The sequence below is a fragment of the Urocitellus parryii genome, unplaced genomic scaffold (genome assembly GCF_045843805.1).
Source record: "Urocitellus parryii isolate mUroPar1 unplaced genomic scaffold, mUroPar1.hap1 Scaffold_59, whole genome shotgun sequence".
Classification (NCBI taxonomy): domain Eukaryota; kingdom Metazoa; phylum Chordata; class Mammalia; order Rodentia; family Sciuridae; genus Urocitellus; species Urocitellus parryii.
In genome coordinates this window covers 2,171,022-2,186,144 of record NW_027554094.1, presented here as the reverse complement: position 1 = coordinate 2,186,144, position 15,123 = coordinate 2,171,022, and the positions used below count along the sequence as shown (strand labels likewise).

The 15,123-nt window shown below is 34.5% G+C and overlaps 2 protein-coding genes across 4 annotated transcripts in view; one reads left to right on the top strand and one right to left on the bottom strand.

The window, feature by feature from the left end:
* Positions 1-9,669, top strand: part of LOC144252775 (lysosomal cholesterol signaling protein-like) — a 48,339-nt gene extending 38,670 nt beyond the window's left edge. The window contains exons 12-16 of the mRNA XM_077794886.1: positions 350-486; positions 2,359-2,454; positions 4,551-4,615; positions 6,222-6,359; positions 8,909-9,669. Coding sequence (XP_077651012.1) covers positions 350-486; positions 2,359-2,454; positions 4,551-4,615; positions 6,222-6,359; positions 8,909-9,206 — 734 coding nt within the window. The 3' untranslated portion in view covers positions 9,207-9,669. The remainder of the gene's footprint in view (positions 1-349; positions 487-2,358; positions 2,455-4,550; positions 4,616-6,221; positions 6,360-8,908) is intronic.
* The window catches only part of LOC144252774 (secernin-3-like), a 34,056-nt gene continuing 26,628 nt past the window's right edge, over positions 7,696-15,123 (bottom strand). For 2 of the 3 annotated variants that reach the window (XM_077794883.1, XM_077794884.1), the window contains exon 8: positions 12,238-14,488. In XM_077794883.1, the coding sequence (XP_077651009.1) occupies positions 14,312-14,488 (177 nt within the window). In that variant the 3' untranslated portion in view covers positions 12,238-14,311. Of the gene's footprint in view, positions 7,774-12,237; positions 14,489-15,123 lie in introns of those variants that run through there. The other variant, XM_077794885.1, reaches the window with a different exon arrangement.

Genomic DNA, 15,123 nt, shown 5'->3' with positions numbered 1-15,123 from the left:
AATGCAGGTGAAACATGAGTTATTAATTTAGCCTTTTAAAATTTTATGTATAATTATAAAACATATATTAATATATAATTATATAACAAATTATGTAGATAGAAAACATTGGTGAATGGAATAAAAGGGAAATATTACATACTAGTGGTTTTTTTTCAGATAAAAACACTCTCCAACTAAAACTCCTAAAACAACATGACGGAGCTTTCCCCCGATTTCATCGAAAATTACATACTGATTCTTAGCTGAATGTGCTTTTTTGTTGTTTCTCTTAGGAAGTCATTATAAATTTAAAATGCATTCAAATAAAAAGCTCTGATTACAAATTGTTGTGCTTACTGTTTCATAGATGATCACTGTGTGAGTCGCTGTAACTCCCAGAGCTGCATATTAGCCCAGGAAGAAGAACAGTATCTGCAGAGTGGAGACCAGCAACTGACTCGACATGTCTTGCTGTGTTTACTTCTCATTATTGGCCTATTTGCTGTAAATGTTTCTCTGGTTTTGTTTGGGACCTGTTTCTTTAAATGTCTGGCAAAGGTTTTATTTAGGCATCTGGGACCAAAACTTAGTTGCTACTTTTCAAGAGTAGAGTGGCTAGGCTATCTAAATTCTAATCTAGTTTAAGTGTTTTTTGTTTTTTTAGTTTTTTTGGTGGCGAGGGGAGAATCATTCATATTTCTCTGTTGCCTAAGTGTTCCAGTAGCCTATTCTATTAGAATTACTTATTCATTCTGTGCTCTGAACGTAAATTTGGTAAAATCAGATAGATATCTCCATCATGTGTCCAAGGGCCAGTTATCCCTAACATGCTTGACTGACCGAAGTGGACAAATGCCTACATTATCACTCACAAGATATTTCTCATATAAATTAACTTGAAAGAATAAGATTTAATTATGGAAATCAACCTAACTACTTCATGCAGTAGGGAAAAGAGGAAAAATGCCCATCAAATTACTGACATCTGGGGCTGGGGATGTGGCTCAAGCGGTAGCGCGCTCGCCTGGCATGCGTGTGGCCCAGGTTCAATCCTCAGCACCACATACAAACAAAGATGTTGTGTCCACCGGGAACTAAAAAAAAAAAAATATATATATATATATATATATATATATATATTTATATATGTATATATATAAATTCTCTCTCTCTCTCTCTCTCTCTCTCTCTCTCTCTTTAAAAAAAATTACTGACATCTAACATTTTTGTGGGGAAGGGGGTGCTGGAGATTGAACCCAGGGTTATCACACATGCTAAGCACAGGCTCTATCACTGAGCACCACCCCTGGCCCCTGCTTTTGAATTTTTAACACATTTTTCATGGTTCTAATAATACATATATTTATAACCTGGTTTTTCACTTATGTCAAGCATTTTCAAAGTGTCCAAAATTAATACTTTAAATGGCTCCCTAGTAAACAATAGAGAGCTATATAATTTACTCAACCACTTCTTTATGAATTGTTTCTAACTTTTCAAAATACTCTAAAAAACATCTCCATGCATTATATTTTCTAGTGATATATTCCCAAAGTTGAGAAACCTGGATCAAAGAGAATAAATATTTCTGTGATTTTAGACGTATTCTACTAAATTGTTTTTCAAAGGGTCGATAGTATAGATTTATAAAGTGCTCTCACCAATATTGAATATTGTAATTTTGGGGGGAGGGATTTAACCCAGATATGATTTCTACATCTCCACCCTTTTATATTTTATTTGGAGATAGGGTCTAGCTTAGTTGCTGAGGCTTGTCTTGAACTTGTGATCTCCTGTCTCAGCCTCCTGATCCACTGGGATTATAGGCATGCACCACCGGGCCCAGCTAGTTATTATAATTTTTTAAAGGTAGTTTAAGTGTAACCTGCCTAGAGGTGGGAGATAGGCCATATAACCTACGAGCCCTTTTCACACAGAATGCTTGTTACATAGTATGATATCAGCCAGCTACACTTTATCTGCTGTTTAAGGACAAAAATTAAAAAAAAAGAAATGCTTCCAAGAATTCCTGCTTAGTGATATAATTATTTTCATTGTGTAGAACTAATTTTAAAATCAGTCCTGTCTTAGGCTAGTCGGCAGTCCTGGTATATTATGTAAGTCTCTGTATTATGACTCATGTCTTCTTGCTTCAAATCTGATCAGAATAGATGCTGTTTGAAAGACATCTGTCAGAAGAAGTAGTTGAAACCTCTTGTTTGAAAGACAAAGCCTCTGTATTCTCTCAGTGTTTTTCCCTTTAGTCTCTCCCCCCCCCCTAATTATTAGGTAGAAAAGTTATTGTACTGTGCTCTGGATGGAGAGAAATGATTAGCAGGCTTCATTTTAAAATACTCTTTTTTTTTTTCTTTATAGAATCTTTCCAGTTGTTTATGGTGGCTATTCAACCAAGAGCCTGGAAGACTATACGTTGAGTTACAGTTTTTCTGTGCTGTGTTTAACTTTGGCCAGGTACTTATTTACTGAAACTTTGAGGGGTTTTTGTCTTCCTGGATGAGTTGAATGCAGAGAAGGGTATGCGGATGTTGTTGTTTTCTTCTAAATCAATAGGGTTTAGTTTGTTTGCCAGCTGCTGGTATACATGACAGCTGACAGCTGCTGCCTGTCTTCTAGTAGAGATGAATTCTTATATTGGTTAAAGTCATCAGAATGTACATTGAGTGTTTCAACCAGCAATACCAAATAATTTTTTTGCTTTGGTTTTGAGATAAAGAATCATAATTTAAGCAGGGACAAGATGTCCTAAGTTCTTTTTAAACTTTTTGTAATCTTAAAAACTCACTTTGAGAAAAATAATTCACCTTCCTTTAAAGGATTTATCCCCTTAGATGGACAAATATTATTTCATTTACATTTTAAACAACAGATACTTAAATCTTTACTTTAAAATCATGTGGTGTGTAAATAAAACTTTAGTCAGGGGTAATACTTTTCTTTCCTTGATAGTTATTTGTGTGCCAAAAATTGCTAAGCATTTTATATTCATTATCTCATTTAAACATCACAATAATACTTGCAACATAGATGTTATCATCCCCAGTTTAAAACATAGAAAACTAAAATTCCATGAAAAAGTGATGTAAAAGGTACTATTGTCTATGTTCATGACACTATTAAAATACATATTTAACAATACGTTTTACATATTGGAAAATATTTTTAGGTGCAAATTTCAAAATTTGATCTTTTCATTAACTGTGGGTGTCGGGGTGGTGGTGCTGGGGATCAAACCCAGGATATTGCATATGCTAGTCAAGTGCTCTATCACTGAGCCACATCCCCAGCTCAGCCCCTTACTTTTTAATTAGAGAATACTCATCCCTCATCCAGAGATTGAATATCAGTTTGAAAAAATATTGTATTTGAAATCAGTATGTTGCCTACTAAATGTAAAATAATTTGCCAAGAGTTAGTTAAGACTTGTCAATAAATGCTCCTGCAAGATTTTTCCTAACATTAATTTCTTGAAGTATTTCCAGTTTGTTTTGCCATTATTGTGGGAACAAAATGGTTATATCTAAAGGTACAAATTACCTCGGTTATTTGTGTCAGCTTATTACAACAAATATGAACTTCCCAAGATCTACTTGATAACTATATCTTACATTGTGATATTAAGATCTGACTTTGTATCCAAGAATTATAAAATACTAGATTGAAAAATCTCAGTCTTCTGTGGCATTATGCATTCAGAAAGCCAATTCAAGCTTAGCCCTCCTAGTCCTGGGGCTGAGAAAGCTTCATTGCACTGCACTTTGTCATGAACTGAATTAGTGCCAGGAATGCTCCCACACAAGTAGTTCAAGGGAGTGAGAGACACACAAACCTCACTCTCATCCAGTCTTCCTCTTGGAGAGGAGGAGAAAGATATTCCCTTCTGACTGCTTATAGTTTGGGGTAAAGAAAATCGGGCCCTTCATATAATGTTATATTGCCTTCTCCATCCCACCTTCCACCAACCTGCACCTCAGTATGCTTCACAAATGGCAGCTGAGCTCTCTTTCTCCCAGGCAGTCCTAAATTTCCTGATCTGGGGCTTATATCTGGTGCCAGTTTGCCTTATTACTCCAATTCCTTCAAGCCCTTTCCCTAACCACTAGCCAGTACCACTTCACATAAATTCTGTTCAGTTATTATTATTGGATATTGCAGCACTTGTTAATTATGTAATTTATGAAGTTTCAACAAAAAAACAATAAATACCTAAGCACAGTGGGAGATTTTTTTTTCAAAACAAGAAAACAAAGACATATAATTCTTAAATATTTTTATTTTTCTTTAGTAAGAAGTCATAGGAATATGGTTGCTCAGCACTAGTTTTTATCACCCATCATAATTAGAACAGAATGATTGGGAAGAGGCAGCAAACATGTCTGGTTCCAGGTACTGAACTTTAGAGTACCTGCTTTGTATGCTCCATTTGAAATGTTGCTCTAATCACACTATAGGTTTGCCTCCTCAAGCACTAAATTTGGTGACTTCCTTAATTCCTGCTCTTACAATTTTATTGCTGCATTCAGAAAAAATAATTTTGTTTTCTTCCCTAGGGATTTATTTCCTTTGGAATCTTTGGATTGGACAAACATTTAATCATCCTGCCTTTCAAAAGAAGGTAAATTTAGTTTTGAAATAAATCTCTATATTCCTAAATTTGATGACAAAGCCATTATATTAAGATACTGATATTTTTATACCTTTAAACTGTTAGACCACCAATAAACACCATACAAGGGTTATCTGTTGATTCACATAGTTGTAAATAACTGCAGAGAAAATGTTGGAAGAACTATTATAAATGGAGCAATATAATTTGCATTTTAACAAAAACTGATGGACTCTGATTTTGATCTATGCCATTAGCTACATAAAGTTAAATAAAACTTGAACATATCTTTAGAAAGGGTAGTATTAAGTGGTGCCCCCAAAGGAATATATTTGATTGTCTTTCACCTTTGACAACAGGATTCTTCTATCAAACTAACTTATAGAAAACTCAATTTTTCTTTCTAAATTATTTTATTGGCTTAGTAAAGGGCTTCTTTGAATTAAGATCAAGAATTTTAAAAAGTAACAAGTATTGCAACTTGTAGGTGGGAGGAAAAGGCAGAGGGACAAATCTTTGTACTTCATTTGCTTTTAAAGTCAAAATTAGTAGAAATTAGAAGTGCTAACAGAATTCATCCTACCTGCTCTATGAATAGTGCCCCAAAACAGTATCTTTTATTCTTTCTTTCTTCTCCTTCAGCATCAGCATCAGCATCATCTTATTCACTAAGATTTCATTGTTAGGGTCATAATCATTTCATGAAGGAAAAGCGTAGTAAGAAAGTTATTGAACTTAGTTATCAGCTTCATAATGTGAACTACTCAACAGTTCAATTGTGTGAGCTGGCCAAAACAAAACCAGTCTGTACTCCAGAGCCCAGTATTTTCCTCTGTGATACCAAAATTTCAAAATGATTGAGTAAACTATTTGATATCTAAGTTATCTTTATGTTTCAAAAATACAGTATAAGGAATATTTCTTAGTAAAAACTGAAATGAGCCAAAAATGTCTAGAGGATTTATAAAATAATTAGGTCACTCACCCAGCCTTCTGTGAAAAGGAAACTAAATGCAGAATCAGTTGTGTTGTAGATGAGATGGGAAATTTGGTGACTGGCTTTGGAACAGCCATTTTGATAGAGCAGAAGGGATTCTCTCTCCGTGCTTTTCTTTCGTTAAAAATAGCCTCCTTCGGCTGGGGTTGTAGCTCAGTGGTAGAACACTTGTCTAGCACATGTGAAGCACTGGGTTCAATCCTCAGCACTACATAAAAATAAAAGTAAAATAAAGTTTTAGAAAAAAAACTTTAAGAAAGTGAATATTTTTTAAAAAAAAATAGCCTCCTTAGTCAGGCATGGTAATACACATCTATAATCCCAGCTCCTGGGAGGCCTCAAGTTTGAGGCCAGCCTGGGCATATTAGTGAGAATCTGTATCAAGACAAAAACATTTCTTAAAAAGGGGCTGAGGGGCTAGGGATATAGCTCAGTTTGGTAGAGTGCTTGCCTTGCATGTAACAAGACCCTGGGTTCAAGCCCCAGGACCACAAAAAATGGTGGGGGGTGGGGGGACTGAGGATGTCACTCAGCAGTAGAGCATTTGCCTAGGTTTTCACAAAGTTCCAGGTTCAATCTCCAGTAAGAAAAAATAAACTCCTTAAATTTGGTTTTCAGACTTGAATTTCTATGGAACAATAAAGAAACAGCAGAAAACAGAGATTCTCTTGTTTCTGAGGAAATAAAAATGACCTGTCAACAATTTATCCATTATCACCGTGACCTCTGTATCCGTAACATCGTCAAGGAAAGAAGGTAAGCAAATTGCCATTGTAGATCCAAATAATTATATTTTAGATTAACTATTTTTGGATTTTAATAGGCTAATAGTTATGGGTCAATTTTTAGTTTAAGAAGTAGCATATGAAAGAGACATATTACTTTGATTTTACTATTTTAAAATATCATATAACTTCTGATTTCTACATAAAATGTGAGAACTTTAAAACAAACCCGAATGTGGTAGAATATTAACATTCACTTCATGTTGGCCATTAGTGTCTCTCACAAAGCTTTGAAATACATTGGATTCAGAAATGGTTTTATATTCCCATTTTCTAGTGTTATATTATTATATTGTTTCATATTGCCAAGAAAACAAAATGAAGGCAGGAGTGGTGGCACACTCCTGTAAGCCCAGCAATTTGGGAGGCTGAGGCAGGAGGATCGCAAATTCAAGGCCAGCCATGTTAACTTAGTGAGACCCTGTCTCAAAATTTTTTAAAAAAGGATGTAGCTCTGGGGTAAAGTGCCCCAGATTCAATCTCTGGTACCACAAATAATAATAATAATAAAATTTCTGCCTCTTAATTAATTCTGCTGCTTATATTTCACCTCAAGTCCTAATCTTCCTTTGGTATATGACATTATATCTTCAAGGTATGGAATATACTGCAGCAGGAAATGACCAACTTTGAATAAACAAATTTGTAGTGAAAATATTTTTGGTTGTCATGCAAGAAAAATAAAACATAAGGAAAGTAACATGTGTATAACGGAAAATTATATAGGAGAGTTTATTTGCACCTATTATGCCACTATATTTAATATACATGCCATTATAATCAGAAGGTAGCCTAGGTTAGATGGTGGAAAGGGGAAGCATTTGGGTGTAGGTTAATACTAGAATTCAACTCCTGAATTGAAGTTTCTTGGCTGTGTGACAATAGGCAGGTTCAATTCTCTAGCCTTAGTTTTCCTTTTCTTAAAAAATCCGACTCTCAATATTGTTTGAATTAGGTGACAAAATGTCTGTGATATGCCTAGCCTAATGGTAAACTATGGAGAAAAGCTAATGTTCTACCCTTAAAGGGCTGAGCACAATTATTTCAAGATATTATCCGCATCAACAACTTGTTTTTCAACTGCTTTTCAAAATTAAAAAAGAAAACTCTGTTGTTATCTCTGTCAGGCCTGTTGTGATTGCCAACTGTCGGGAAGTGTAGCTCTTACCATTTGCAGGGCTGCCAGGCTGCCTTGGTCCCAGATGGTTGAATGGGCACCAGCTGGTAGTGTTCTGGCCTGTTCCCTGTCCCTTTCCAGGCTCTACTGCCTGTACAGCATCACATTCTCTGACACTCTGTACATCTCCATGGGCTTTTGTTACAGCTGCCTGATCACAGTCTTCAAGAAACTATTCAATTGGTGTCTGGGACAGAAGGCATTAGGACTATAAATTAAAAGCCAACAAACAGGAAGAAGGCTCAGACAGGGGTTGTAACATTCAGGCTTCTGTCAAAATGATGTTTGCAGTTGCAAAGAATTAAGTTAAGAGTTCTTATTACTAAGTTAAAATATTGTAATCTGGGGTTGGGGATGTAGTTCAGCGGTGGAGTGCTTGCCTAACAAGCATGAAGGCCCTGGGTGACATCCCCAGCACCTCAAAACAAAACATACTGTGATTTTTACATACTTGAGAAACATTTTCGTTTATTAACCTTTTTTATAATTCTTATATGATACACATATATTTTATTTATGATAAAATGTTTTTAAATTCTTGTCACCTGTTTCTCATTTCATCTCAGTCTTCATTCGCTATTTCTCATTGTCAAGCACTTTAGGTTTTACAGCTTGACTGATGCTTGTGGACAGATTTTTGTTGTCTATTGCATATTTGTACAGAATTTATGTAATTGGGTTTGGTTGGGTTTTTTTTTTCATTTCTCTTTTCCTTGTTTATTTGAACACATTTGAAGGACCTCATATTTGCATTAAGAAGACAAAATTTAAGTGATCAAGAAGTAGATTTATAAAGCACATTTTAAAAAATCTTAAGATTTGTAGCAAGACAGATCTCACTTATTCTTTCCTTGCTCTTTAATGAAGCAAATCCTGACAAACACAAAAGTGAGGTTGTCTTGGTTGCTGATGGAAAGAAACACTACTTGTGGGCACGATAATAAAGTTTGATTTGAGTAGTTTAATAAAAATAGTCACTTCTTAAGAGCTTACAAAAAATATGTAATGTTCCTGAGACAATTAAAATTACTTAGCACAAATAAGAATATAAGAAATTATAATATATTTAATATTCAGACATTACCTATGTCCATTTTTTGTTGTTGAAGCGTTTCTGTTTTCACAAGCATTATTGGCATATTTTATTTTTCTCCAGGAGTCTTTCTGGGGTCAGGAAAGTTAACAATTCCTTTATATTCAGAACAGTTTCATTCCTGCCATGCTTTTAACTATCGTGCCGTCTTCCCTTGTTTCCTTCTATTTTTTCCTTGCTTGTCCTCTACCATGCAGTGCTGATACCAGGTTTACAGAACATATGGGTGAATCATTCCTTTGACATACAGGTGTGGTGCAAAGACTTCTGCTGGGACCTTCTGTGGCTGTGACCAGGTGAACTGGCTAATTGAAGTTGGCCTTGCCTCTGACCGTGGTGAAGCTGTGATATATGGAGACAGACTGGTGCAAGGGGGAGTCATCCAACATATTACCAATGAATATGAATTTCGGGATGAGTACTTGTTTTACAGATTTCTTCAAAAGAGTCCTGAACAGACTTCTGCTATTAATGCAGACAGCCCCCAACAGGAAAGCTATAAAGAAATTGAGCATTCACCCCCATCTTCACTTTCTCCTAAGTCCTAAATGATAAAGGAGAGAATCCTCCATGGAATCATATTCTAGTCCCAGATCCAGTATTTATCTGTGTGATCTTGGGAAAGTTAGACCCTCTCTGAGCCTTAGTTGCCACTTCTGTAAAATCTGACAAGATGCATTCCCCCCGCCCCGTGCTAACACTGTGGTTTTAGTATGGAAAACACATAGGAAAGTGACCTAGGAAAAAGAAAGAAACAAAAGGAAAAGTTCTGATAGTGAATATAATAATTACTATAAATAATACTAATGTGGCAACATTATAAAATGATTTCTTCCTGCAACTGTTTGCTATAACTTCAAAATCAATATCCAGTTGACAATTCCTTTTAATTGCCAAATTTGACAGATGTTCTGCTGGTGAAATGGACATAAAATTATGGTAACTTTACATTTATTAATGGCACTTCCTAAAAAAAATAATTTTACTGAATCTAATAAGAGGTTCTTATTCCTCCCAGCCCCCGTCCATTTCTTCGAAAAAACTCATTAACAAATTAGAATCACTGCCTTTTTTTTTTAAATAGGCTTGTCTCTTCTTGCTCTTATAACCAAAGTACTAATCTATGTCATTAGGAAAGGAATAAAAACCTCCATAAATATTATCATCAAAATCCAATCTCTAACTTTTGTGCTACAGATAGTAATTTGTGCATATTTATTTAAATATTAAAAAATTATTGTCATGTGATGTATCACTTATTATTTGCACAAAGCAACATAGTACAGAATAATAACCCTACTACTTTTCTCCCTGCAGTGAATAAAAAGGACCATATATATAGGCCAAGTCAAGAATTAAAACTTCTAGACATAGCACCCTATGACTACCTTTAGAATTCAGTCTATGAATTCTATGTATTAAAAAAAAATCTGTTTTTTAAATTTTTAAATTACTAAATGTTGCTATCTTAGTCCATTAAGGCAGCTATAACAAAACACCACAAACTGGATAGCTTATAAACAACAGAAACTTATTTCTTATAAGTCTGGAGGCTGTGTAGTCTAAGATTTAAGACATGGGCAGGCTCAGTGTCTGGTGAAGGCCTGATTTCTGGTTTACAGCTGGTGCCCTTTTGCTGTGACCTCACATGGTAGAAGGGAAAAACTCTTGTCTCTTCAGCCCTGAGAAAGGGACTGATGCCATTCATGAGGGCTCTACCCTCACGACCTAGTCACCTCCCAGTACTATCCCACTGGGGATTACATTTTAACATATGAATTTGAGGGGATGCAAACATTCAGACCATAACAGATAAAGTTCATCTTCAGAAAATTAAAGGGAGTTATTCACATGATTTTTGAACATCTACTTAATTATTAGGTGTCAGTTTAACTTACTTAAAATATGTTGAAATGTTTATCTCATGTTTAGTGTTTTCTATATAAAGCCGTTTAGAAAATTATTGCCCTTTTAATGCAACAGATATATAAATTTTTTAAAAACCTGCATGGAAGCCTAGTGTATTTAACAAGTAAATTTTACTTTAGTATACCATTAACCTATACAAATTTCAAGCTATCATTAGAGAATGGGCGTGTTTTTAAACAGAACTGTCTTGTGGGGGAACTTTTTCTAAAAAAATATGACCACGTTAATACTCTTTGAATGCTCAGGAGTAAGCATAAAGCCTCACTGCTGTTCCAATAGAGATGTAACTCACATGCATGCAGGCAACTCAAACTCAAGTGGAGAAATTTTTTATTTATGAACAAGTCATACAAATAAGTCATACTGCATATGTTCTGTTATTTGCACAAAAGGATTCTGCAACCTCTTTTTCCATGGGAGACACTAAAAGAAAATCCTAGATCAGAATGATCTGCAGTTTCAGATAAAGGATTTTAAGAGATGTTTTTAGATTAAGGATATGTTAATTTTATTAAATGAAAATATTTGTAACTGTTACTTTCTCACTGACAAAGCAAGTTTCTCAATAAACTACCTATTTTAACTTTCACTGCTGTCATCTTTTCTTTGGGCAACTGCAATGATACAGATACTATCAAACGGGTCTTTAATCTAAGTTCTTAATGTTTTCTTAAATGAGTTTCTTAAGACTGTCCCTTTCTTCATGACCCATTAGGTCCTGTGCATAGGAACTTCCCCAATTATGAATTCACTAAACACCTTTTATGAGTGAGTTAATATGAAATTAAGAGTGCCTTACATACATTTCATGATTTTTCTTAAATATTATTTTTAGTTGTGGTTGGACACAATACCTTTATTTTATTTATTTTTATGTGGTTCTGAGGATCAAACCCAGCGCCTTGCACATGCCAGGCAAGCACTCTACTGCTGAGCCACATCTCATGATTTTTCATATGTAGAGTCACAGCTGAGAAAATTATCTGGTACAATTTTGATTAAAATCTACCCCTTTTTACTAATCTTCAGCATAGTCTATTGTTATCTTAACTCTCAATGAACAAGTCCATGCCTAACTTGTGCTTTGCTTTTAATATTTTTAGAATAAGATAAAGTATATTTTGGTACTTGGAGAATAATGATTAGTGACCCAAAAGTTATGCAAAAGAGAAAAATTCACTATGTAGAACTGTTTTTGGAAAATTTTACAAGAAGGAACTAACTTTCCAAAATTCTAGGCTACATATTATTTCTAGGACAACATTCTTTTTTTAACAATAAATATATAAACTGATATTTTCATCAAGATCAAACAATGTAGCTTTCTGTAAAGTACTCAATTTATTAGATGACTCCCTTGGTTTATAACATAATTTAAGGGTTGACCTAATAAAAAGCTTAATTCAGCAACTATATTTTTTACTCTTACAATAGATAAAATTTAATAAAACCTTAAATTTTTTACAATATATCCCAAGGCATTAATCACCCCCACAAGTACTCACAGCCCAATTGCATTTATACAGTAAAAGTCAAGCTATATTATATTAATTTACACTAATAATTACATACATTAATAATACATTAATAATCCTTGTGTTTTTAAACATTTTGTTGTAGATAGACACAATATATTTATTTTTATGTGGTGCTGAGGATTGAACCTAGTGCCTCACACGTGTGAGGCAAGTCCTCTACCACTGAGCCATGGCTCCAGCCCCAATTATCCTTGCTTTCATATGGGGATATATTCCCATTTCTAATATGGAAAGAAGCAACAGCTTGATTTGAAACTTATCAAAAGCTAACAAGTTGTATAGATAAATTATCTAGATAATTTCTGCAACCTTGCTTTTTATAGGCAGAGGACTGTATAAATTTTTCCTGTCAGTATCTGAATATTCATTTTGCAAATATCTATTAATAAGCATTTATTACATGCCAGACACAATACTGAACACTGCACATACAACAGTAAGAACAAATATGATTCCTAGTTTCATAGAGCTTAGTTCTACTGTGTTTAAAGTTCTGTGCAAATGTTTAATGTATAATTAATTTGTGATCAGGATAGCGTGTGGCTCCAAGAGTATTTAAGAGAGACCTGACCTTGTGGTTTGAGGAAAACTTCCTTAAGGAATTCCTGTCTTGGCAAAACCATTAAAAGAACTACAAAAGGTGAGAACACGGAATGAATGTTCCATGAGGAAGGAACTGGGCACATTCCAAGACTTGAAAGGGCAGCATAGGTGAAACATAAAAAACAATGGTGAACGTGTAATAAGATAAAGACAGAGGACAGATTAATTAGCAGGCTCTTGGTGGTATTTGTTAAGAGACTTTAACCCAAGAACAATGTCTTTGAAAGAGTTTTAGACTCAACAATAAGAAAATGAACAAACAACTGATTTCAAAATGGGCAAAAGATCTGAACAGACACCTCACCAAAGAAGATGTACCCAGGTGGCAAATAAGCAATGAAAAGATGTTCAACATTTCATGTCACTAGGGAATTGCAAATTAATACGAGAAACAACTGCACAACTATTAGAATAGTAAAAATTTAAAACACTGACACAAAAAATGCTGGGAAGGATATGGTGCAACATTGCTGGTGGGGATGCAAATGGTAGTGACTCTGGAAGACAGTTTGGCGAATTCTTACAAAAACTGAACATGGTCTTACCATATGACCCAGCAGTTGCACACTTTGTAATTTACCCAATGTAAGTTGAAATTTTACATCCACACAGAAACCTGCATATGGCAGTGTGTAGATTTACTCATAATTGCCAAGACTTAAAAGCAACCAAAATGTCCTTTAGTAATGATACATCCAGACAGTGATACATCCAGACAGTGGGATATTATTCAGGCTAAAAAGAAAGGCATTATCAAGTCATGAAAAACACGGAATAACTTAAGTGTATGTTACTAGTAAGCAAGAGAAATCAATCTGAAAGAATACCTACTGTATGATTCCAACATTATGGGGAAAGCAAAACAGAGAAAACTAAAAACAAAATAGTGGTTTCTAAGAGACAGTGGAAGGCTAAACAATTGGAGCTATAAGTTCACTGGTAAGCCAACTCTTGATACAGAGTGTGTTTAAATGAAAGTGTATTTTCAGAATTAATACAATGACAAAGATTTAGTGTGTAAATCTAGAAAATTCCCATGTTAGCACTGGTTAATATTTGCTTAAAGCGTAAGAAAACTCACCACTTCATATTTTTTCCGTTACTAAAAAAAACTTAAAATAATTGATAAAATGATTTGAGGGTTCTACGAAATTATAAGTATAAATCCATGCATCATATTAATGTCTTATGCTTTATGTAGAATTGAATACTTAATTTTTTTTAGTTGTAGATGGACACAATACTTTTATTTTATTTATTTGCATGTGGTGCAGAGGATCAAATCCAATGCCTCACACATGAGAGGGAAGTGCTGTACCACCGAGCCTCAGCCCCAGCACCTGAGTACTTAATTATTGTGACAAAAAAAAAGTTATTGTGGCTAAAAGAAATAATTGCCTGGAATAACACCTAGCTACCTCATGATATATGTTTGGTTTTCTTTGTCAGTATCTCAGCAAAACTATATGAGTTTTAACAATTGAACTATCACTTGAATGCTATTAAAGAATAATAGCTAAGTAGGTTTACCTCAAGACAATGGATTCTGACTTTGAGGGAGATTTCCACCATTTCTATGATTGCTATGAAGTAATATTTGCCTTATAAATTCTAATTTCATTCTTTGTACTCTGAGGAAAGAGATTAGCAATTTTATCCATATCAAGATGCTTGTTTTGGAGGACTGACTCCATCTTTTTGAATAGTTCTTTCTCCAGCTTCCTCATGTTATCCAGTATTGTTCCTAAACAGTATTTATCCTAAACAATGAAAAGTACACAAATACACATACATGAGTACATGAATCTATCCAAATTCCAACCCACCCTCACAGACAAGATTTGTTCACTGTGGTTTCTACTTCTGGATTAGTTACCCCTCCTAATATGTAAATATAGAAGGAATGAATCTCTATTTTAGACTGAATGAAATCCCTGCGTTCAATTATCAGCATCAAAAACAACAACAACAAGGGCTGGGGTTGTGGCTCAGTGGTAGACATTTGCCTCACATGTGTGAGGCACTGGGTTCATTTCTCAGCACTGCATACAAATAAATGACTAAAGGTCCATCAACAACTAAAATATATATTTTAAAACAGCAACAACAAAATCCCTGCACATAACAAAGTTAACATTCATATTTTTTGCCTCTTTGATGCAAAACACACAAACATAAATGACCCAAAAGTCAACTGAGAGGGGCTGGGGCTGGGGCTCAGCATAGCGAACTTGCCTGACATGTGTGAGACACTGGGTTCAATTCTCAGCACCACATATAAATAAATAAAAGAAAGGTCTATCAACAACTAAAAAAATTTTTTTTAAATCACCTAAGAAATAAGCTATGAAAAAAAACCCAGCCAAGTCATTTAATATTTATACCAATAAATATA